Below are 22780 nucleotides of genomic sequence, written 5' to 3' on the forward strand. Positions count from 1 at the left end.
CATTCAGTAATGAATTCATAAAATTAATAAATCTAAAAAAACTTATAACTTCATATCTTTATTTTTAATTACGTTTTCCTTCTTCAATTAATGTCATGTAGATTATCACTTCCTTGACAACATAATATTAAAATAATAATACCCTAGGAGAAGAATGTCTAGAAAAACAGATTACAAATCAAAAAGTCAATTTTTACTGATTTAAAATTTACTGGACACATTAACTTTAACTGTGTCTAATGATTAGGTACAAAATTCTATTAAGATAAAATTCTATTTATACGACTAGCTACTAATCAGTACGTAATTTAATTTTTTAATATATGGTGCTGTTAAAAAACCATTTTCTAGACAAAAAATATCCAGAAATTAGTAAAGCCAAACGAATCGGTAAATGATAAGTAGTATCAGTAAATGATGCCTAGTCAAAACTCGGAATATATTTTTTAATAATTATATTTTCTGAATAAGTAATCAAGAAATTAGACAAGATAAAGGCTGTGTTTAAAAACTTGTACTTTAGTTATTATTTCCTAATCAAAAATAAGTCGCAGGAACTAATCACATGAAACTGACTGGCCTTTTAATCGTGTTTTCCATCTCGAATCAATATTATACTCTTGTACGTTTTTAAATTGTCGCTTAGTTTAGAAATACAATATCAAAATAATTTTGCAATAAAAATGGAAAAATTAATAAAAAAATTCTTTTAAAATTAATTTAACATTTTTTTTTGTTTTCTATTTTGTATTCTCTTTATAACATTACACATATCGCACGTGTATCGTACATATCTTTTTTTATGAGATTCATATTTTACATTATCAATCTTTTCAAATGGTCCTGATATCACATTTACTTTCAAATATATATTCTTCTCAATCTTAAAAAAAAAAATTTAATAAAAATCCTGAGAACCAGGTAAATTTCTTCGTGTACTACCATCTCGTGGAAAATCCATCAAACGCGGATACATGGGTGGTTCTGCGCGCGCAGAACGGTGTTATCGATGAGTGAACGCGGCAAGAGGCAAAGAGATAGCAGATGGATCGAACAAGGGGAGTGAAGGGAAGAAACGTAACCCAGTATGCAGAAGAGAGAGGAGAGCCAGAGCGACTGGACTCTGGAGCGGGTCAGTCGGCTGGTAGCCCGTAGGCTGGATGAACAGCCTTTCTCGTAAATAGAACGGCACCGTATGCCGTCTCCCTGGAGGCTGCTGGACTCTCAGCAGGTGTGAAGAAAGGGTGACTCTCTGACATCGTCGCGAGAGTGAAGTGGGGAGGAATCCGTGAATCTCAGGGTGGGAAAGAGAGGCAACGGTTAAAAGAGATGTCGGAAAGAAAGGAGACGGTCGCGCAGGATAACGCGCCGGAAGGGATAGACATCGAAAGACCCTACTGGGATCAGAGCACATATCAAGGAAGGGCATTGCATTTTCTGACTGTGACGAATCCGCTCAATGTCTTCGCTTCGAACCGGAGTCTCGAGCACGCACGTGATGTCGTCACGAAACACAGGTAGTCGCTGCTATAATTAGATTTTTCTCCTTCTCTTTGCTGGAATGCGTATAATCAGCAAACTGCCGTCATATGTGTATGTCGCATGCTACACGTGTGTAAAACATATGATGTGTGCTATTATGTATTATGTAATGTTGTAATGCCATTCTCTCTTTGTTTTAAATTTTAAATTAGACCATCGATTACTCTATTGATTTGTGTAAATTGTGTTTTAAAGAAGAATCACAATAAATAATTTTGTTCAAGACAAGTTATCTATTTCAATTATTTCATGTTTTTATTTAGGAGTTTCCTTTTCTTATAAATTCTATTTTTTTTAAATTTTATTTTTATGAACGTCTCTTTCTCCGTTTTTTTAATTGTTATATAATTTGTTATATAAGTACGAAATAATGATCCAGTTTAACTTTATCATCGCAGACAGGGCGAAAGCTTGAAAAAACAAGGAGTCAGCACGGATGAATTATGGAATTGCAAATATCTTTACGACAGCGCTTACCATCCTGATACCGGCGAAAAAATGCTATTAATTGGACGCATGAGCGCCCAAGTGCCCATGAATATGATGATAACAGGCTGTATGATGACGTTTTACAAGTATGTACTAATAATTGTCGACACACAAAATCATCATGATAAGAGCATCGGATACTTTGACCTCTAGTGCTTTTTTTAAATATCAAAACTACAATCTTAAGCAATAGTAATGTACAGTAATTTTTCGATTTTATTTATATACTTTTCACAACAAAAATAATTCAACAATAAAGAGCTCTCGACAATTTCAAATACGATTACTTCGCGAGAAGCAACACAAAGTCCACAATCAAAACATTCAAGAGACTGGAAAATTAGAATGATTACTTACTGTTAGCGATTAGAAGATCGTTGGAAAGATCATTCGTTTAGATAGCTCCAGAGTATTTATTAGCAGCCTATGTTGTTATCGAAAGAAACGTTTACGTTTACAATCTCGTAGGTCAACGCCAGCTGTAATTTTCTGGCAATGGATCAACCAGTCGTTCAATGCTGTAGTTAATTACACGAACCGCAGTGGTTCAAGCCCAATTCCGACAGAAACGTTAGCACGAAGCTACGTCGGCGCTACTGGAGGCGCCGTGATAACAGCGTTGACCTTAAACCGTCTTGCTCAACGTGGACCACCGCTGGCAGGTCGGCTGGTACCATTAGCAGCGGTCGCAGCGGCTAATTGCGTCAACATCCCTCTAATGAGGATCACCGAACTCCAAAATGGTATCGAACTGCAAACCGAGGATGGCAAAAAAGTCGGAAACAGCAAACGTGCTGCGAGAGAGGCAATCACGTCTGTAACGTTATCGCGAATACTTATGGCCTCTCCGAGCATGAGTAAGTTTTGCTGCGTTTGCTTCGTTAATCAACCTACTTATTAACTATTTTTCGCTCAACTTTATCTCAACTATTTTGATAAACTTGTTCTAATTCTTCGTTTACGCTAAAAGATTAACATCATCGATGAATTTATTAATTTTGTGACGCTTGTAAATTCTTTTTCTATTTTTATACGATAGATATTACGTAAGCAAAAATTATTTACGAATAGCTATATTTATTATTAAATATAATTATTTATATAAATCTAAATTTTTATGAATAGACCTCATTTTCTTCAAAGTAATCAACGAAATTGTTAAAAATGTCATTCGTCTGAATTTATAGATCATATGATGCAAACCATATCGCTTGATTGTTGCAGTATTGGCGCCAATAGTAATGAATTACTTAGATCGAAGACAATTGTTGCGTAAGGCGAAATGGGCTGCCGGACCAATTCAAGTTCTGATTTGCGGAGTGTGTCTTACTTTCGCGACGCCGCTCTGTTGCGCTCTTTTTGCACAACGCGTTCCTATCTCGGTAAATCGATTGGAATCCGATGTGCAAGAACAAGTACGCTCGCACGATTCCGGTCTGGAAATTGTTTACTACAACAAGGGCCTTTAAATAATATGGGGCAGGATCCCCACACGGCACTCGGATACTTTATCAATTCAATAACGCGATCTACTTGAAACTCAGGTATACACGAGACATTCCCTACACAACATTCGAAAGCACAAATACGCTGTTATTGTTAATGACTGTCAACGATTATGAAAATAATTCCTTGTTGCTTACAACTTATATATATATATATATATATATATATATGCCCGTGAATAATTGATGTTCAACGATGATAATATGAAAATTTGCAAAGAGATACTATCATATCAGAGTTGTCTATTTAAATCTTTGAAAAATTCTTTGATTTCCCAGACATTTTTATTCAATTTTTATGTAATATTAAAATATTTTTTATATACGCAAAAATATAAAATTTTAATATTTTTAGTTTTTATACAATTAAAGAAAGAATTACTTAAAAATTTTCTGGATTTCCAAGATAAAATCTCTTAAAAAATTTTATTATTTTTTTTTTTCAAACAAAAAATGTTCTAAGAATTCTTTTCAGATTTTTACAGACACTCTATTTATACCGATTCGTAAATGAATTTTCTTAGCTATGTACGTCCAAATACGTATACATATCTTTCCTTCCATTTCGGCCTGTATACAATGAATCTTCAGACTGTAAAGTGAGAAAGGGTAACAAAGACAATAAAATAAACAATTTAGTGTTCTGAATAAATTTTAATTGTATATTTTAATCTGCAATTGTGAGTTGTCAATGTATGTATGAAGCTTAAGCATTGTGTTTACTATCCAAAACAAGAATTTCCGGACGTGGTGCGGTAGACAAATCGATCCGTTTAGTTTTAGGAGGCGCTCTAATTTTGCGACCGAATCTACCTGTTTTGCGTTGCCACAATCCACTCCTTGGTCGATTTCCCAATTCCCGATTTTTCTGCGCGCTGCCAACCGGGGTACTACTGTGTTCGGTATTCGATAATCGTCCAACCGTAGCCATACACGTTTCGTGCAAGCTGAAAGTCCTTTTCTTTGCCACCTGTATTATCACACGATCCTCTTCTCGCCTTAATACTGTTGCAACGCCGCCAGCAGCGTGTATCAGGAATCCACCCAGTCCTGGATATTTCTCTATGCAATGAACCTGAGTCCCTACGGGTAAAGCACCGAGAGGATATGCATCTCCCTCCGAGGGCCTTACAGGATTACGCGGTATTCCTTGATGAGTACGTATTATATCGCCCGATTTCATATTTTTCGTGGCTAAAATATATTTCAATTCGCGTCCGGTACCGACCAACGCGACGAAACTCGTCCTACAACCGTCCTTGAAGATCTCTAGGACCTTTTCTTCCTTTGGCGGTACATTAAGGTCCTTAGGTCCATCCCTGAACCAATTGATCCAGTGATATTTGTGCTTTATACCACCCCCGATTCCCTTGACCGCTACTCTACCTGTTTTAATAATATGAAAAAAAGATCTATTTTCTCCATTTTATAATTCTATCTCGTTTCTAAAGAAGATATAGATGCTTCAACACAAAATTTGCAATTTGCAAAAATTTTTGCAAAAGAAATATTGATCGCAAGCAAAATATTTATTATCTGACCTCGAATGCTAAAGATCAATTTTAATTAAAGATTTCTTTTTTTTTATATACTGTAATTGTTCGAAATATTATCGCATAAAAAAATACTCTGCATATGAAATTCGGATAATTAATCATGTATTTCTCACTCTTTCGCTTGTAATGTAAACACGTTTATTTCATAACATATCAGTATGAATCCTCCGTAATATGCTAAATTAATTTTTACGTTATATAAATGAGATAAAAATTTCCATATGTACACGAAGCGATATTGATAGAAGCTAATGTGTATATAAAAAAAGATCTATTTTTTAATTTTATAATTATATCTCGTTTCCAAAAAAAAGATAGTGCTTCAACACAAAATTTGCAATTTGCAAAAAATTTTTGCAAAAGAAATATTGATCGCAAGCAAAATATTTATTATCTGACCTCGAATGCTAAAGATCAATTTTAATTAAAGATTTCTTTTTTTTTTATATACTGTAATTGTTCGAAATATTATCGCATAAAAAAATACTCTTTATATGAAATTCGGATAATTAATCATGTATTTCTCTCTCTCTCTTTCGCTTGTAATGTAAACACGTCTATTTCATAACATATCAGTATGAATCCTCCGTAATATGCTAAATTAATTTTTATGTTATATAATTGCCACATGTACAAAAATCAATATTAACAGAAGCCGATGTGTAAGTTATCTATATTATCTTCCAGCAGTTCCTCGTCAATAGAGGTCATAGACTTACATCTCATGCTCAACAATACATATACATTCACGCATTGATTACGTCTCATTGATAAATTTATGAATAAGATGAAACTCAAATATTATATCGATCTAAGATCTAAAAAGAATGCCGCAGCAATAATATTATTTATTATTTCACGTACCTGTAACGGGATCCCTGCCTCCTAAGTTTGTAACCTGCAAAGGCTCCACCGTGTACTTATCCTTGAAATGGACAATTCTTCGAAAAGCTTTGCCGTGGCCAATTTCTGGTAGCTTGACGAGTTTCCATCTGTATCTTCTGGGTACTTGAGAGAACACCGAAATCGTCGAACCAACAAAATTAGATATTTGTTGGCCGAAAACACGACATGCCAACATGGTAGTAGACATCTTGAATTAAAGGGGTACTGGCATTGAGTAGAGTGATGCCATCTCTGAACAGAATGTCGTCTAAATTTTAATGAAAGTTACTTTATCGATAGAAAGTAAGAAAGTTACTTAATAAAATGGCCGAAGCTTGATATATGCATTTGTAACGCGTAAATATTTTTACGAATTTTTAAGACGCAGTTTAAAAAGTTATATTTAATTTTCATAAACTTGGACAAATTAAAAATATACATCTTTATAAAATTTCATCTGAATTTTTGCTGAAAACAAAAGATAAATGTTAATTTTACGTTAAAATATACAATTTATTTATTTTTTAAAATTTATCTCGAATTCGTTATCTGTTCTTTAATAAAATCAACAACGCTTTATATTAGGATTCTTTATCGCCAGTCAAAAAATTAAAGGAATAAATATATTTCTCGACCAATAATTTTCGTTTATATCGATTTCCGTATTTTTGGCGCATATTATACTATTATAATACATTTTATTTCAGTATTTATTTTTTTTTGTGTAATACCTATTATTTATTCAGTACACTTACGAAAGGGACCAAAATTATGGTCGAAAATGATGTTTCGAGAATTTATGAAAAAAATAATCGCCATAGTACTAGTCGAGAAATATTTATTCCTTTAATTCCGCTTTACACGTTATATCAGAAAATGACACAATGAAATGTGAATTTATCGCGTCGCAAAGTCGCGTGATCAAGAATGTGATCTCATTGCGGCGCTCGTCATAATGAGGATAAAGTTTAGTCGCGGAGCATAAACGCGACGCGCCAATTAGCCGACGTTCCTTAAGATCTCGGCGCGCGTAAATCCCGCGAAGTGATAACGAATAAACGCTCGAATAACGGTACCGCGTTAATATCCCGCCGAAGGCCGCTCGTGGAAAATGCGTCCCGCATAGAGAGGAGAAGCGAGCGAGAACGAAGCGTGGAGGGGAATGGCTTAATTGGTCCAGGGTAATTATTTTATTAAGTGAGAAGATGGCGGATGGAATGCTAAGAGAGAGCAAGCACGCTGGTGCGGTCTGCCGACCAGGGGCGCCGACGGAAACGTCGCGATAGGCAGAAAAGAGGGAGAGAAGGGACAGAGAGTCGACAGGGGGTTGACTCTCTGTGCGGAGAACGTTTAAATACCTACGTATCCACTCGGACGACCGTACTTGGAAACGGCACGGCTTATATACAGCTCTCTTTCCGTATAGGTGAACGCGGCCGCGAACTTTCGGTCGTGTGTGTCTCTCTCACGTGCACGCGCAATTCTCACCGTCACGCACGTTCATGCGCGTTTGTCTCCTCCCGTTTCTCTCTCCAGTCTTTGCCGCGAGAGAGAAAGGCGATAAAGGAGGACGCTGTACGCTTTTGCGCGCGCGTCTCCGCGTTGGTCGTGAAGAAGGAGAACATCTATTACCCGGTACATAGACCAAGGAGACGGAATCGTCCAGGGAGGGGTGCGGGCGAGAGTAGTCGAGCGGCAAATTGTCCGCCATCTTACCCACCTTATACCTTATCTCACACTCTCGCCCGTAACCACCCTTATCCACCCCTTCCTCCGCTTCCACGCTTTCCTCTCCAACCAGACCCTCTCACCCTACTGAGCGCCATCCACTTTCCCCTCTTACCTAGCTCACCTCCACCCCCTTAGTGCCTCTCTCTTCTCTCGGCAGCCACCGCCTCGAAAGCTTTAGATTACCTACCCCTTATAAGCGCTCGTGTTGCCCATTTATTACCACGACTACCACACGATCGAAAGACCAACCGCCTCTCTCTCTCTCATCCTCCACCCTTATTTCCTCCCTGCTACCATCTTCGACGTGTACCTTACCTTCGTTTCTTCATTTTCTCTTCTCGAGCACCCACCGCGATCCTTATTAACGCTTTAACGCTATCATTACATAACTACGCGTGCCCGTTTCTCGACTCGAATAACACGATTAGTTGAGTTTACAGAGAATTACTCGCCACTATGTATTATCCGGCTGGATTTAATCTCTGGATTTAGACGATCGAAGAATCGCTCTCGCGTCATTGTTGCTTGCGATTATATGTGAAATTAATGATGAAAAAATGAATCCTCTTCTCCTCAGATTTTTGCCCACCGCCGTTTATTTCTGTGCTTTTGTTCTCCTATAAATGCCCGCGACGTTTCCTTTGTTTCGTACCTCGACAGAGAGAGAGAGACGGTCCTTATTACCTTTAACGTTACCATTACATATCCAAGCTCGCGGTTTACGACGAGAGACTCGAATAACACGATTAAGCGAGTTTACGGCGAATTACGTATACTACGTCTATCCGAAGCTACACTAGCGCTTCTATCTATTTAGAGGTGAGAACAATTTTCTTTAGAACGCGAAAACCACACAAAGTGGTTAACTACATCGAGAAGTTGCGCGAATTATGCATTTCTTGTTAATGATTCTCTAATTCCTCCTGAAAATTACCCATCTCTCTTTCCACGTTTAAGCATTAAATTATCGTCGGGTTTTCCGAATTTTGCCTATCACGCGTATATGAAAATCGCGTACGATGTAAACGGATGAAATAGAACGACGTAATGAGAATTAGATGGTTACATTTAACACTAAATGTGCGTTGAAAATTCAAATGTGTTTAAATTTCTGGCGCAACTGGAAAACTCGTATTTATTTATTTACGCGTATTTATTTTTCAACTGTGGGATAATTAGCTCGCACATGCTCGCAGCATCATCACTATGAGGAACACGCACTTTTAAATTAAAATATTCAACTTTACACTACATTCTAAAAGGATTAACAATAGCGAAAACTATATTTTGCCGCGACACACAGGGTGTCCGGTAACCAACGATTGCAAGTGGATTCTTTGATCAATTTGGGAACGATTTTTCCTCAGCGAAAAAGGTCATCATTTTTCATTGTAACTGTGCGAGAAAAATTAATTTCTTACATAAATATTAACGAGACAAAATTGGAAATTACGCTACGTTCAAATAATACGTGCAACTATACGGGGGACATTTTTAAGGCCTCATCTCTCTCTCTCTCTCTTTCCGCGATAAACGTCACGCGAGTTAATCTTCTATCGATCGTACAAGCGAGGAGTATTTAACGCGTGATTCTCGAGCGTTGAAAAATAAGCCTGATATTAGACACGCGAGGAGAGTCGGTGGAGGCGAGAAAAAGCCCGAAGGAAAAAAAGAAGCGAGAATGGCGGTCTCGGTCGATGAAACGTTTCCGCAGGGACGAGTTGGAATGAGCCGCGCGCGGAAAGCTGGGGAGGAGCAATGAGGGAAGGAGGAAGCGAGAACGAACGGAAAAAAGTGGACTCGCGCGCAACCACGAGAGAAGCGATGAAAAAACAGAGAGAGAGAAACTCGGGGGATGGCATTTCGCATTGTAAAGTTTTCCAGGCAACCGCAAAAGAGAGGGAGAGAACGATGGAGAGAACGACAGGAAGGACGACAGAAAAGACGACACGGACGAAAGACGAAAGGGGGATGAAACTGGAGAAAGAGAGGGTTCGGTTGGTACAGGGTGGTTCTCGCTGTGTTCTCGTTCGTTTCCTCTCAATTCGTCGGCCAGTGGCAGCGGAAAGAGATCTCCGCACACGAAGAACGGGAGAATGGAGTCGCGCGGGATGATGAGCGGCGGAGGGAGAGATTCGCGTAACGAGAAGGGGGTTGAAACAGGAGAGAACTGCGACTGCTGCGCGAGAGAAATAGAAAGGAAGAGGGAAAAGGAGAGACGGAGGCAGCCAGTTACGAAGAGGTGAGGAGTCAGGAGGATACGACCGAAGGAGGGTGCAAATAATAACAATAATCATATTTCCCGGCAACATGGCCGCTGAAAGAGGGTGGCCGCCGCCTGGTGTACGCGTAGGAGGGAAGCGAGAGAGAGAGAGAGAGAGAAGAAGGGAGGGTTATCATAATATTACAAACCACCGCCGCAGGGACGTATCTATACAATCCCTCACCCTCGCTCGCGTTCCAGCCCTCCTCGTGCTCATCTCTCCCTCTTGCCTAACCTAAGTTACCCCCTCGCGCGCAATTCGTACGAACGGTCGCATCCGGCAATTGTCGCGTTATATACCTACCTCAACCCCTCTCTCTCTCTCTCTTACCCTCTATCTCGGTGGGGTCTCTCCGCTGTTCTCCGTGGATACGATCCCGTAGAAAATGTACACCCGCGACACGATCTGGCTTTAGTTTCCACGCCCAATGGCAGTCGCCGTTCGACGTGGATTCTCGCTTGACGAGGCTCATTCGCAGCCCCTATTACACCACCCACCCTCTAGTCTCATCTTCGACGACGACAAACGGCCCGTACGTTCGGAAAAAATAATTACCTATAAATTCTATGCCGGCGAGGTCGACGCTTCGTCTTTTTTTTTTTTTTTTTTTTTTATTTATTTATTTTTCGCACCCGCGCGGCGCATTGTTCGCCATCGGAATAATACCCCAGACGCGAAACGACGAACTTTCCTACCCGACGATTGTCTTCGGTTACGGTACCGTTAACGGTCCATTTTTTTTTTTTTTTTTTTTTTTTTTTTTACAAGCCACCGAATATGTCGAAGCTCCCTCGAATGCTCTCGCGTTATACCGCCGTTGCCTTGCACAGGCACGACGACGTATTTGTCCGGCGCTCGGGGCTCGCTTCTTTGTTTTACATTGTACGGGCGCGCGTTCGAATCGCGGAAAAAATCCCGTCACTGGAAATGCCGCGCGCTGACCGGGCCAACGGACCGGGAGTATCAAAACTACGGATTAACTCGATGGAATTTTAATGTCGCTTCGCTCGAGCTTATACGAGGGAGCTGCGCGCGCGGGAAAATAAAGGCCGCGCATTTGTAATCCCGATTTTATTAAGACATTGTACGAAATGATATTTTGATACGCGATTAATTTTCACGTGAATTAGAGAAGCGAATAACGATCCGACACCGATGGGATTATCAATGTGGCGTCGTGGATTATTATTATTATATTACGGTTGCGAACTGTCTGTCAATGGTGGTACAAGTTCTTAATCGCAGACTAACACTCCATTTATCCTGTTGTCGCATTGAGATGTAAAGATCGAACTTCTTGTATATTTTTAATCCCTCATTTTTCCCTCGAATTTATGTTTCTGTGATATTAGTATGCATTGAAAAAAAAAATATATTCTATGTATTTTTAAACAGGAAATTTAATTCATAAAAAATATTATAGATAATCAAATAACTATATATAAGAAAAGTCAAATCGCTTTTTGTCCAAACGGTGACAAAGACTCCGTGGTATAATTATTTTATCATGAAATTGTAAATTGCCCTTGTCTTAAAAAAAAAATAATAATAATAATATCAACAATACTAATTTTTCAGCTTTCGAGAAACTATTAATCAATGAATCGCATCCCTTTGTGACATCCTTCGGTGTCTCTTCCGGTTGAAATGGGAAACCGACGCGGTTTTTTAAATAAAGCGACCGGTATAATATATTCATTAAATTGTAAATTGCACTTGTCTTAAAAAAAATAATAATTAATATCAACAATACTAATTTTTCAGCTTCGAGAAACTATTAATCAATGATTCGCATCCCTTTATGACATCCTTCGGTGTCTCTTCCGGTTGAAATGGGAAACCGACGCGGTTTTTTAAATAAAGCGACGAGGGTATAATATATTCATTAAATTGTAAATTGCATTTGTCTTAAAAAAAAATAATAATAAATAATATCAACAATACTAATTTTTCAGCTTCGAGAAACTATTAATCAATGATTCGCATCCCTTTTGACATCCTTCGGTGTCTCTTCCGGTTGAAATAGGAAACCGACGCGGTTTTTTAAATAAATAACAACGGGGGTATAATATATTCATTAAATTGTAAATTGCACTTGTCTTAAAAAAAAATAATAATAATTAATATCAACAATACTAATTTTTCAGCTTCGAGAAACTATTAATCAATGATTCGCATCCCTTTGTGACATCCTTCGGTGTCTCTTCCGGTTGAAATGGGAAACCGACGTGGTTTTTTAAATAAATAACGACGGGGGTATAATATATTCATTAAATTGTAAATTGCACTTGTCTTAAAAAATAATAATAATTAATATCAACAATACTAATTTTTTAGCTTCGAGAAACTATTAATCAATGAATCGCATCCCTTTGTGACATCCTTCGGTGTCTCTTCCGGTTGAAATGGGAAACCGACGTGGTTTTTTAAATAAATAACGACGGGGGTATAATATATTCATTAAATTGTAAATTGCACTTGTCTTAAAAAATAATAATAATTAATATCAACAATACTAATTTTTTAGCTTCGAGAAACTATTAATCAATGAATCGCATCCCTTTGTGACATCCTTCGGTGTCTCTTCCGGTTGAAATGGGAAACTGACGCGGTTTTTTAAATAAATAGCGACGGGGGTATAATATATTCATTAAATTGTAAATTGCACTTGTCTTAAAAAAAAATAATAATAATTAATATCAACAATACTAATTTTTCAGCTTCGAGAAACTATTAATCAATGATTCGCATCCCTTTTGACATCCTTCGGTGTCTCTTCCGGTTGAAATGGGAAACCGACGCGGTTTTTTAAATAAATAGCGACGAAGGGTATAATATATTCATTAAATTGTAAATTGCACTTGTCTTAAAAAAAAATAATAATAATTAATACCAACAATACTAATTTTTCAGCTTCGAGAAACTATTAATCAATGATTCGCATCCCTTTTGACATCCTTCGGTGTCTCTTCCGGTTGAAATGGGAAACCGACGCGGTTTTTTAAATAAATAGCGACGGGGACAAAGAAACTGTCGAAACGCGCGTACCGGAGACAGCGTGTCTGCGGAAAAGAGCCGCTCGACTTAATTTCATCCAGATGTTCGGGCATCTTCGAACGGTTCGTTGACTTTCCCTGGCATCACCCCTTTTAATGGGATGTCCTTGCCGACAAACTTGGCACACTATATCGGGCGCACACGCGCGAACACAATTCCGGCATGTAAATGGGGGGTAAAACTTGCGAGGAATTATTTTGTTCATTGCGCGCGAGCGAAAATCCAGTGGGGAACGAGGATCTCTGCCGTATAAGTACGCATAGTAATTTTCCTCCTGTTCGCGGGACTGCACATACCCTCGATCCGCGTGTACTCATTCAGGAATAATTGTGTCATTTACCGCGAGCGCGCGCATAGCGAGCCGCGCCGCTGCGATTCCGACTAGTTGCGGAAGTTATGAGCCTCGCGTGTGGTAATATCATTGCAATTATGAAACTCGGCGTTTCAAATTTGCGGTAGTAATGCTCTATTTATGATGCGACGCGCGCGCGACGCGGTGTGCAGGGATCGACAAATTAACGAAAACACCCTCGAATACCAGGAAAATTCAAGCGGAAATCGAGTTGCGTCGTTTATAGTTGCTTAGATTCTTATATTATTAAATTATATGACATATTTTTGCATTATGTAATTATATTGACACGCGTGTCTTTTTTCAACAATAATTGCAAACTAAAATATATTACAATCAGAAAATTAATAATCGTATGAAAATCGATAAATATCATTTACGAGAAGATTTATGCGCAAAATTAATGTAAAAAATATGATTAGAATATAATAGAAAAAAAAAAGATTATCTAGTACATCAATTAATACAAAGTTTCGCTCGTATATTGTAAATACAACTAGTGATAGATAAAAAGGCCAACTTATCGAGCAATTATTAGAATTGTTCTGTCAAATAAAATTTATTCCATGTATAAACTAAACATAAAACATTATGTGAAAGCTACAAACGTTCTATACTCAAACTTAAGCGAAAATTACAATCATTACGCTTTAATTGCTTATAAATTCTCGACTCTTATTGAAGAACTAACATTAATTTTACGATATTATGTGGAATTTTTGTATGATTTTGTATTTTTTAATAATTACTGTAATATAATACTGCGAGGAAGACCGCGATGCGGTTGAAACGTTTATTTTATAACGATTGTAATTTTCGCTCAAGTTTGAGTATAGAATGTTTGTAGCTTTCGCATAATGTTTCATATTTAGTTTATACATGGAATAAATTTTATTTGACACAACAACCCTAATAATTGCTCGATAAGTTGGCCTTTTTATCTATCACTCTCTTATATATCTTTTCATCTCCAATCGTCCAATGTATTGTACATGGCATAATTCCTTCTTAATATCAAAGGATTTTACTCTCGTACTCATTACAGCGCATTCAATCTGAAGCCACTTAACTTTCGCATCGCTAAGGAGATTAACGGCATTACGTTAAGGCACTTCTCTCTTTCTTTCTCTCTGCCTCTCCTTCAATTTCTCCCTCGTAAAACTGGAGATTAGTAGATGCATACGGAAAATTGCTAAAAGCTACCCGGCAGTATCCCAGCACTGGAGGATGACAAAGAAGCGAGGAAAAGAGAGCGGGATTCGTATATAGATCCTGAAGTGGCACCGCGAGCACGTCGGTCTGATGGGTAGCCGGGGATAGGTCGGGACCGAGGATCGGCCCCCGGGTAAGAGCGACGGAGTCGTGGGTGGCGGCACGAGCGGGGAGGAAAGGAAGCACTTAAAGAATTATCCGAACTCGCAGGAGGGATGGGATTCCTCGCCAGCACGTGCAGTCGTTCCCAGGCCAACACCTAATACCTACTAATACCGTGCCGTGTATCTATCTACCCTTTTACCGCTCTGACGCGAGTCCTACGAGGCCAGGACTACGGAAAGAGTAAGTAGGGTCGTGTTTATAAGTGGATACCTACGTAGTGGCTGGCTGCGGACGCGACCCCGTCGACCGAAAGGTTGATCGGATCCTCGAATCTGGACCGCCGGAAAAAAGAAAAGGCGTCACGTGCGAGCCCGCTAAGATGTATCGTCATCTAATTATCACCTTACCTGTCATCGCGTTACGTCAAGAATGACGAGAAGTGTAGCTCACGTTTCAAGTAGAACAAGTTTCGATACTAAGAAGGAATATATGTATATGTCATGTACAATACATTATGTTAACTCGAAATGTTATCTTGAAAAGATCCAAAAATCATTTTAGAAATTTTTCATGTACCAAGTATCTTGAGCAAAAGAACAACAGTAATAATGCTGTATTAAATTAATAATGATTGTGAATTGCAAACTAGAATAGTATATTAAAGGTATATTTAACGATGCAAACAAATATCTACAGTTCTCGGAGCATGTCAGCAGATTCTATCGATCGAAAATTTCAATCTATGTGAATCCGGATTTCTTCATATGAGAGATGTATGGCGAGGTAAACACAGCTCGCTGATTCGTAAAACATATTTATCCGTGTTTGCCTTTGATAGCTAATATCGCAAATTTAAAATCTGTCGAAGCAGAAAAAATTTGTATAATGTTCCATTAATGTATCTTAAAATTTTTAAGAATACACAAAATGACAAAATATGTTGCTACAGTATATGTAATTATTTATAAAGAAAATATGATATAGATTAATCTTCAACACTAAAAATGACACAATATGAGATAATAAATCAAAAATATCTGCGTGGATATTTTTTCTTTCAAGTACTTTACTTTTAACTACGCTTACAAATAGAGTGCCTAATTTCCTGCTATATAATGCATGCGAGTGTCGTTTCTTGTAAAAAAAAAAAAAAAGACAGGACCATCGAAACAAATAGATCGTGGTTAAGATGAAAAGCTTCTACGAATTCGAGAATACTCATCTTCTTCGAGCTTTCTGCTTCTTCGAGATTCTCCCGACTATTCCGACTAATTAATTTCTTCCTCGAAATAATATTTCTAGACTGAGACGTTTTTTATTTTTTCATGTATTATTAGAATTGAAACTAAATAAAAATTCAATGTTTTTCTTTGCCAAAAATTCATATAAGAGAAAAATTTTTTCCGTATTTCTATATACTATAAAAATATGCTACAAAATAAGATAAATGAATAAAGTCGTTCTTTGTAAACTCTTTTTCCTTCATCAAAAGTGAAGAAAGAAACGATAAGTTTTATCGCCATTTCACTCACCAGACTCATACTTACGTGTACACATCTCTTGATAAAGAAGCTCGAAACGTCGAAAGAGGGATGTCCACTTCACTCACTCACGAAAGGCGAGTCCTCTTTTCTCCGCAGGAGACTGCGAGTCTGGTCCGATCGTTCGTCGCCGGACGCTTAATTGCCTGCCTTTTTCATGGCGTGCTGCTCCTCGATGGTCCTTGCGCCTAGATTTCATGGGGTTTCTCGGCATACTCATCACGAGACACGCGAGAACCGGAGAAGGACGAGAGGGTCTTGCCACACGTGTTGCCAACGCATTCCCCGACAAATTGACTTCAGACCTCGACGCGCTTCGCGACCGAGCACCCGTCGTCTCTCTTTCTACCTTCTATGAAAACGATCCTATCCTCTTCTCTCCTTCACACTCTCTCGTTCTCCGTCATCTCATTCCCTCTCTCTACCAGAGACACGATCCACCGTCAAGCGATGCTCGACGTACGACGACTCCTTTATTATTAGCCGCGGCGAAGCTAGTTAACCGAGTTAGTTAAGTGAGAATTATTATTTAGCTGCCACCCTCGACCCCTGACGTCCCCAGCCGACATCGTCGTGTCACCATCTCAATTTCTCTCTCTCCCTCTCTCTTACACGTACACACACACGCGCACGCAACACAAGCTCCGATTCGCTTCTATTCATCTCTCTTGTTCTCCCGGGCTGAATAGAAGACGACCAGAATCTCGGAGCGCTCGTCGACTCCGATACGTCGTTCTTGTCGTCGTCGCCTCATCCTCTTGCGCGCTCTCTTATTTGTCCAGGAGGACCGAGGTGTCGAGCACTTTACGATTTCCGACTACTTTTCCGTGTCGTTTCGTTTCTTTCGCGCACCGCGAACCGTTTGGGATACATCTTGCCTCTTCGCTCGCGCGTAAAAGCAAGACAAACGAGAAGTAGTTGGATCTGATGGTCTCATCGATGACATTTCATATAAATATCAAATTCTATATGCGTGTGTGTACTTATTATTATACAAAACGTTTTTCCTAATAACAGTTTTATAGCAAACTTCTCGAGCATACGTCATTCGCTAAAGCTAATTCCTAGCAAAGATTAAAAAGCGTTGAAGAAAATTTAAAGGCATACCATTTTTTGTAATAGTAATATGCAACACTTATGTATTTTAATAATTAAGTCTAAATAGATTCTCGATTTTTTATTCGATTTATTATTGTTCGTAAAAATATTTAGAGCGTCGGAGTAAAGAAAAAAAAACATGATAATGTGTTTTCACGATGTATCTGAATAGGTGATTAAATCAAGTGAAACATCACGTACACATCGGACAAATCGAGCTCCTTCGCTATCTAATCCAGGAGGATCTGGCGAATCCTGAACGGTCACGGTTCATCGAGGATCGTCCGCCACTTTAGGAATCTACTCTGGATATCTAAGTCGACTCCAGGGAATCCGGGAGGACTATACGCTTTTTGGAATCGTGGATAAGGGAACGAAGGGACACGATGGCGAGGAGAAAGAAGAGGGAATCGAGGCGGAAGCACTCGTATCTGTCTACGGTACCTCGTAACGATTACTTGAGATTGGTCCTGGTCCATGTATGTATATATTGTACATAGCGTATGTACATACATACATACATATATATATATATATATATATATATATATATATATATATATAAGCACGGAGAACACGACAGAGGGTTCGCCATCCTCGAGTCCTGGGGTCAGGACACGTTACTAGGTCGGTGGAATTTTGTTTCCGCTAGAGTTGCTCCCCGACGAGAGTCACCGAATGGAACCATCTCTTAATTAGCTCTTAAGCGAAAGGTAATTCGTGCTTGGGTATAAGCCCAAGTGCAAACTTCTCGCTACGCTATTTTAAACGTTTACGCAAACTTTGAATCCTGGCCGCATCTCAATGAGAATATCACGAGCGAAGAAGAGCTTTCTCTCTCTCTCTTCCTCTTTTACTTCTGTTTGGAAGCGCAATCTCAAAATAACTACTTCTCGAACAATATTAACGGCAAGCAGACACTGCGCCGTGAAAGGAAAATTATAGCGTTAATAATCAACTGAACCAAATTAAACGGGAAAAATAAAAGAGAGAATCAATCATATCGAGGAGAAAATAAATCATTATACAATATTATGTTCTAACGATGAGAGAAGTGATCATTCCGCGCTAATCTCTTTACATACGCTGTTAATGATTATAAAAATAAAAAAAAATGACAAATAACATAAATGATTGATGATTTTTTTTCAACTCGCAGCTATTCGCAAGTAAGCAATTTACACTACAAAATTTTAAGCTTCGCGGCTCGAAGTGGATAACCTCTCGCCCTACTCGCGCAGCCGATTAATTAAGCGCGACACGATTCACGGCGGAGCCAATTTACGCAATTGCCACTTTTTGGAGCGCGCGGCGCGGTGCATCGAGGTGTGCGACGTGTTGTCTGTAATTTGATCCGTCGACAATACGGGGACGAGCTATTTCACCCTCGTCACCCGCCCCCGGAACTATCGCAAAATACTCGATTGCAATTTAAATGACGCGTACGCTTATAATTAACTGAGCGAGATAGATAGATAGATAGAAAGAGAGAGAGAGAGAGAGAGAGAGAGAGAGAGAGAATGAGCGAATAGCTAATTTACGCGGGTTACCGCTTCCTAGTTTAGAGTACAGACAAGCACACGCCGGGCATCTTCGGTGTCGAAATCCCGCGGAGAAGCACGACGAGACGATTCGTGCTCGTGGTTGGGAGCCGGCGAACACAAGGAGAGAGAAATGTAGCAGAGGCAACCGGATGGCGGCGGTGGCAGGAGGTGGGAATAGGGATTCCATTATTTAACCGAGGTAGTTTAGGCGAGTATTAGGGGGTTGAGTTTATGACACCCCTCGGCTGTCCGGATTGCCTATTAATACGATATGAGCACCGCGCTCTACGGCCTCCGCGCGCGCCATCGCGTTACCCGGCGTTCCACGGGAGCTTATGTATTGCTCGATTTTTGACCGGTTTTTTTCCAGGCGCGTGTTTTTCAAAGTACACGCTTTTCGTATAAATCGCGAGAGAATTCATAGCTTCGCGCGCGTCAAATCACCGCGGCCCCGGATGCCGGGCTACGAAATCCTTGATGTTATTACCCGCGATTTCGCTTGAATATTGCCCCTTCCCCTCGTTCCCCTTCATTATTCCGTATGCCGTGGAACAAAGCCCGGGCTCTCGATTAACCCGGCCTTTTGTGGTGAGTTTTAAACTTGCATCGAAGCGCTGAATATCGCGCGCTATTATCCGCTGTAATCTCGCGGCTTGGCGATTACAGCGGTCTTGTATATAGTACTCTATTACGTTATCACATCTTTACGTAGAATAAAAAATTCGATGTGCTGTTTATAGGGATGAGTAAAGTGACCTTCTTTTTTTACATCCCGAAAGCAAAAAATTATTTAGCAAAATTGATCTCGAAAGGTAGCTCCTACGAGGAAGGAAGGTTGTGGTGACAAACGTCAAAAATTATTTTGATGAAAAATCCTCTTAAATTTGTCTCGAAGAATATTTGGTGTGCAATATACATATAAAATGTTAAGAATCTTAAAATAAATTTGATTCGCGGAACAGAATAATGAGGGATGCGTTGCATAACAAAGTACCGTTGCCAAGTTTAAAGGTAATTGTAACATTGCATTAACGGGAGAGACTACGTCGACGCCTTATGCGTTTCGGCCAACGTGTATTCCCCCGTGTTATTTCAAGCAGAACAGTAGTCCGGGACTGACTGCGACCACTTGCCACGAGACTCGAGCTCCAGCCTGCGTGCGCGTACACTCCCTTCGGCGGGTCGCTCGTCGATGGTTTTCTAATTTGGCGAGCAAACACGCTCGCTTTATAGCGGGTATCGGTAGCGAATAGGTCGGTTGGGCGCAATCCGCAGCGGTCCCGCGACGGGGACCAGGTCGGGTGTTCAAAGTATGTATATAAGTAGCGGCAAACGATCATCCTTTCGCCCACCCTCTGATTTACACGCATTACACCGCGGACGCGTTACGGGAAACCCCACGTACCCCAGGGCACGTGTGCGTACATACACGCGCGTAAACGATCGCCTTCGTGTGCGCGTGTACATGTATATATGTGTGTGTGTGCGCGCCTCTCCTTTCTCTCCCTCTGCCCTTTCGGGAGTTGCGCGCCCTACGCCGCCCGGGCTTCCGCGCTGCAACGGTAACCACGAATGACGGTAGCCTCTGTTGGCGCGGCGTTGGATCTCTCCTCGTCGGTGTGCGTCGTCGCGCGTGTGTCGAGCCACCCCCTCGCTCTCTGTACGCCGGCTAACAGAAGGCAGATCTCTCCCGGGAGACTCGACGCTTGTTTGCGCTGCTTATCATCAGTTCCCATTAATATTAAACCGCATTCAGCGAACGAAGCCCGTTACCACCCCGACAACCCCACGGCGGCCGCCCGATGTGTACATAGGTATAGAGGCGCCGCATACCGGGTGTCCCGGGGTTTCCTTGCGCCTGCGGATCCCTGTCATCAACGTGGAATCGAGGTTCCCTTAACAAGAACTTGATTGGACGCCCACGGAACGTCTTTTTTCCCAACGTCTCGACACATCTTACTTCATTTTTAAATACCTTTGCGTGATTCATCATCGAATTTTCTTCGAGTCAAGCTCGCTCGAAATTAAGGGGTAAATCTTATCGGCGAACGAATATTTTTGCCAAAGGACAAATTTATTCCCCGACTGAGATTTATCACGGATTTATATATACCAAAGACAGTGCAGGCGCAGCTTAGGTACCCTGTATATGTACATACGTATATTGTATAAGAGGACTTCCTTTCTCGTAAACACCACACTTGCTCCTACATATATGTATGTATTCGGTCGCAAATACATATACACGGCAGTTACTCGAGCGTGAGACCACCATGAGTTTCGGTGTGCGAAACTCCCGTACACATTTATACGTATACGTATACGCAGCAAATCGGCGTTTTACGCAGACACGGTCGATTGTGTTGCGCGGGATGCGTACCGAGGCATGCGAAATATACAGATGTGTGTGCGTTTATATCTGTATATGCGTGCGTACGCAACACAGTCGAACTGTATGCGTGCCGCCCCGTTTGGGTGTTCACCGTCGGCACTGCGGGGGAGGGTGCTCAATTTTCACCCTTTGTTTAATCGCCGGCTACGGAGTCGACTACATTAATTTAATACCCACGCGTGCGCGCCGCGCTCGAGTCTAAAAGGGGGAGATTTTGGAGAGATTGGCGTCTTACGTCTATCGAACGTGAGCGACACGTGCGGAGAAACAAGCGAGAATATAAATACCTGACTGATACTCTTTTATAAGGGGAACTTGGTTCGTGCGACGAGTCGAAAGCCTCTCCGATTAACCAGTCGAATGAGAAAGCATCCGCTGAGGCTACTGAAATAAAAATAAGTGCTATTTAAATAGGTATGCAGTTGAAGTATTTGCAATATAAATTTCTTTTCTCGCTTGTACAGGAATGTATTATGCGATATATGTATGTGTGAAATTAATATTAATACTTGAGCGGCAAAAAGTTTGAAAAAATGTTTACAATATTTTATATTTACATTTCCCAAATGGATATTTCCATTCATTACAAGATTAAATAAAACAATTATGTCGTTGTTTTCAAGATTCATATTTTTTTCCAAATAAATACACATGTAAAATAATTATATATATATATTTTTTATAGAAAATTTGCGCGTTATTTGGTATACGTCCGTTTTAAAAACAAATGCCTGTTTTGTTTGAATCGTATATAAAATTTTTAAAAATCATAAAATATAAATGTTTAAAGAGTATTTGTCATAAATATAATATATGGGGTATATTAAAAGCATTTATCATAAATTCTGATAATGTTGAAAAGCAACAAAATAATTTTCTTAGAAATATCAACCGCAATCCTAAACTGGCGCTAAGAGCTGAGAATCTATTTCGAAATCTATGCAATTTACAGACGCGGTTGTTAATAACGCGATTGTAGTCGCGAAATCCTACTTTTTCGTTACGGGGGGAAAATCGAGTCGATTGCGTTTAAAATAAGACTAGTCATCTGCGCTCGCGGAGACCTCTAAACCGGGTGCGCGTAATAGAAGAGCCTGGGAGGGTAAAATGTCTCGCTCTCGTCAGCAACAGCGGGACTGCGATCGCTTAGAGAGAGGCCAAAGGACGATTCAATTAGAATCAAACCAGAGCAATCCTGTACCTGAACCAGTCCCATTGACCAGTCCTCTCGACCCCTCACTATGTAACTGCGCCCGATCAATCTTGTCGAAATCTCTCTTCCTACGATTAAAGCATGTCCCAAAGTTTGTTTCTACGCGTATGTCCTCGAAAAGGCCGACGGAATAAATTTTATCAAACGAAATTTTCCGCGAAAATTACAGCCGCGTAACCCCATAATTACATGGCAATAACGGGAAATTGACCATCTACGGCCACAATGGCAGATAAAAAGCGCGACGTAGCGCGCAGACACCGTTCTTTTGTGCGATAATAATGCTCGTCGATG

The 22780-nt window shown here is 40.0% G+C and overlaps 2 protein-coding genes across 2 annotated transcripts; one reads left to right on the plus strand and one right to left on the minus strand.

Moving 5' to 3' along the window:
• The first annotated feature begins 1079 nt into the window (after positions 1 to 1079).
• Sfxn1-3 (Sideroflexin-1-3) lies at positions 1080 to 4188 on the plus strand. Its single transcript, XM_029304671.2, has 4 exons — positions 1080 to 1517; positions 1941 to 2117; positions 2500 to 2888; positions 3256 to 4188. The coding sequence occupies exons 1-4, from the start codon at positions 1330 to 1332 to the stop codon at positions 3498 to 3500; spliced, it is 999 nt and encodes a 332-aa protein (XP_029160504.2). The 5' UTR covers positions 1080 to 1329; the 3' UTR covers positions 3501 to 4188.
• Positions 4171 to 6260, minus strand: mRpL2 (mitochondrial ribosomal protein L2). The gene is made up of 2 exons (XM_085479812.1): positions 5957 to 6260; positions 4171 to 4922 (listed from the first exon to the last, which is right to left on the minus strand). The coding sequence occupies exons 1-2, from the start codon at positions 6183 to 6185 to the stop codon at positions 4243 to 4245; spliced, it is 909 nt and encodes a 302-aa protein (XP_085335938.1). The 5' UTR covers positions 6186 to 6260; the 3' UTR covers positions 4171 to 4242.
• Positions 6261 to 22780: the final 16520 nt, after the last annotated feature.

Source organism: Nylanderia fulva, unplaced genomic scaffold (genome assembly GCF_048542155.1).
Source record: "Nylanderia fulva isolate GAGA-0341 unplaced genomic scaffold, ASM4854215v1 Scaffold13, whole genome shotgun sequence".
Classification (NCBI taxonomy): Eukaryota; Metazoa; Arthropoda; class Insecta; order Hymenoptera; family Formicidae; genus Nylanderia; species Nylanderia fulva.

Coding starts and splice junctions, on each gene's coding strand:
- Sfxn1-3 (XM_029304671.2), top strand. CDS start 1,330: ATGTCGGAAAGAAAGGAGACGGTCGCGCAGGATAACGCGCCGGAAGGG. Junction 2,118..2,499: donor TGTATGATGACGTTTTACAA/GTATGTACTAAT, acceptor ACAATCTCGTAG/GTCAACGCCAGCTGTAATTT. Junction 2,889..3,255: donor TATGGCCTCTCCGAGCATGA/GTAAGTTTTGCT, acceptor TGATTGTTGCAG/TATTGGCGCCAATAGTAATG.
- mRpL2 (XM_085479812.1), bottom strand. CDS start 6,185: ATGTCTACTACCATGTTGGCATGTCGTGTTTTCGGCCAACAAATATCT. Junction 4,923..5,956: donor AGGCAGGGATCCCGTTACAG/GTACGTGAAATA, acceptor TTATTAAAACAG/GTAGAGTAGCGGTCAAGGGA.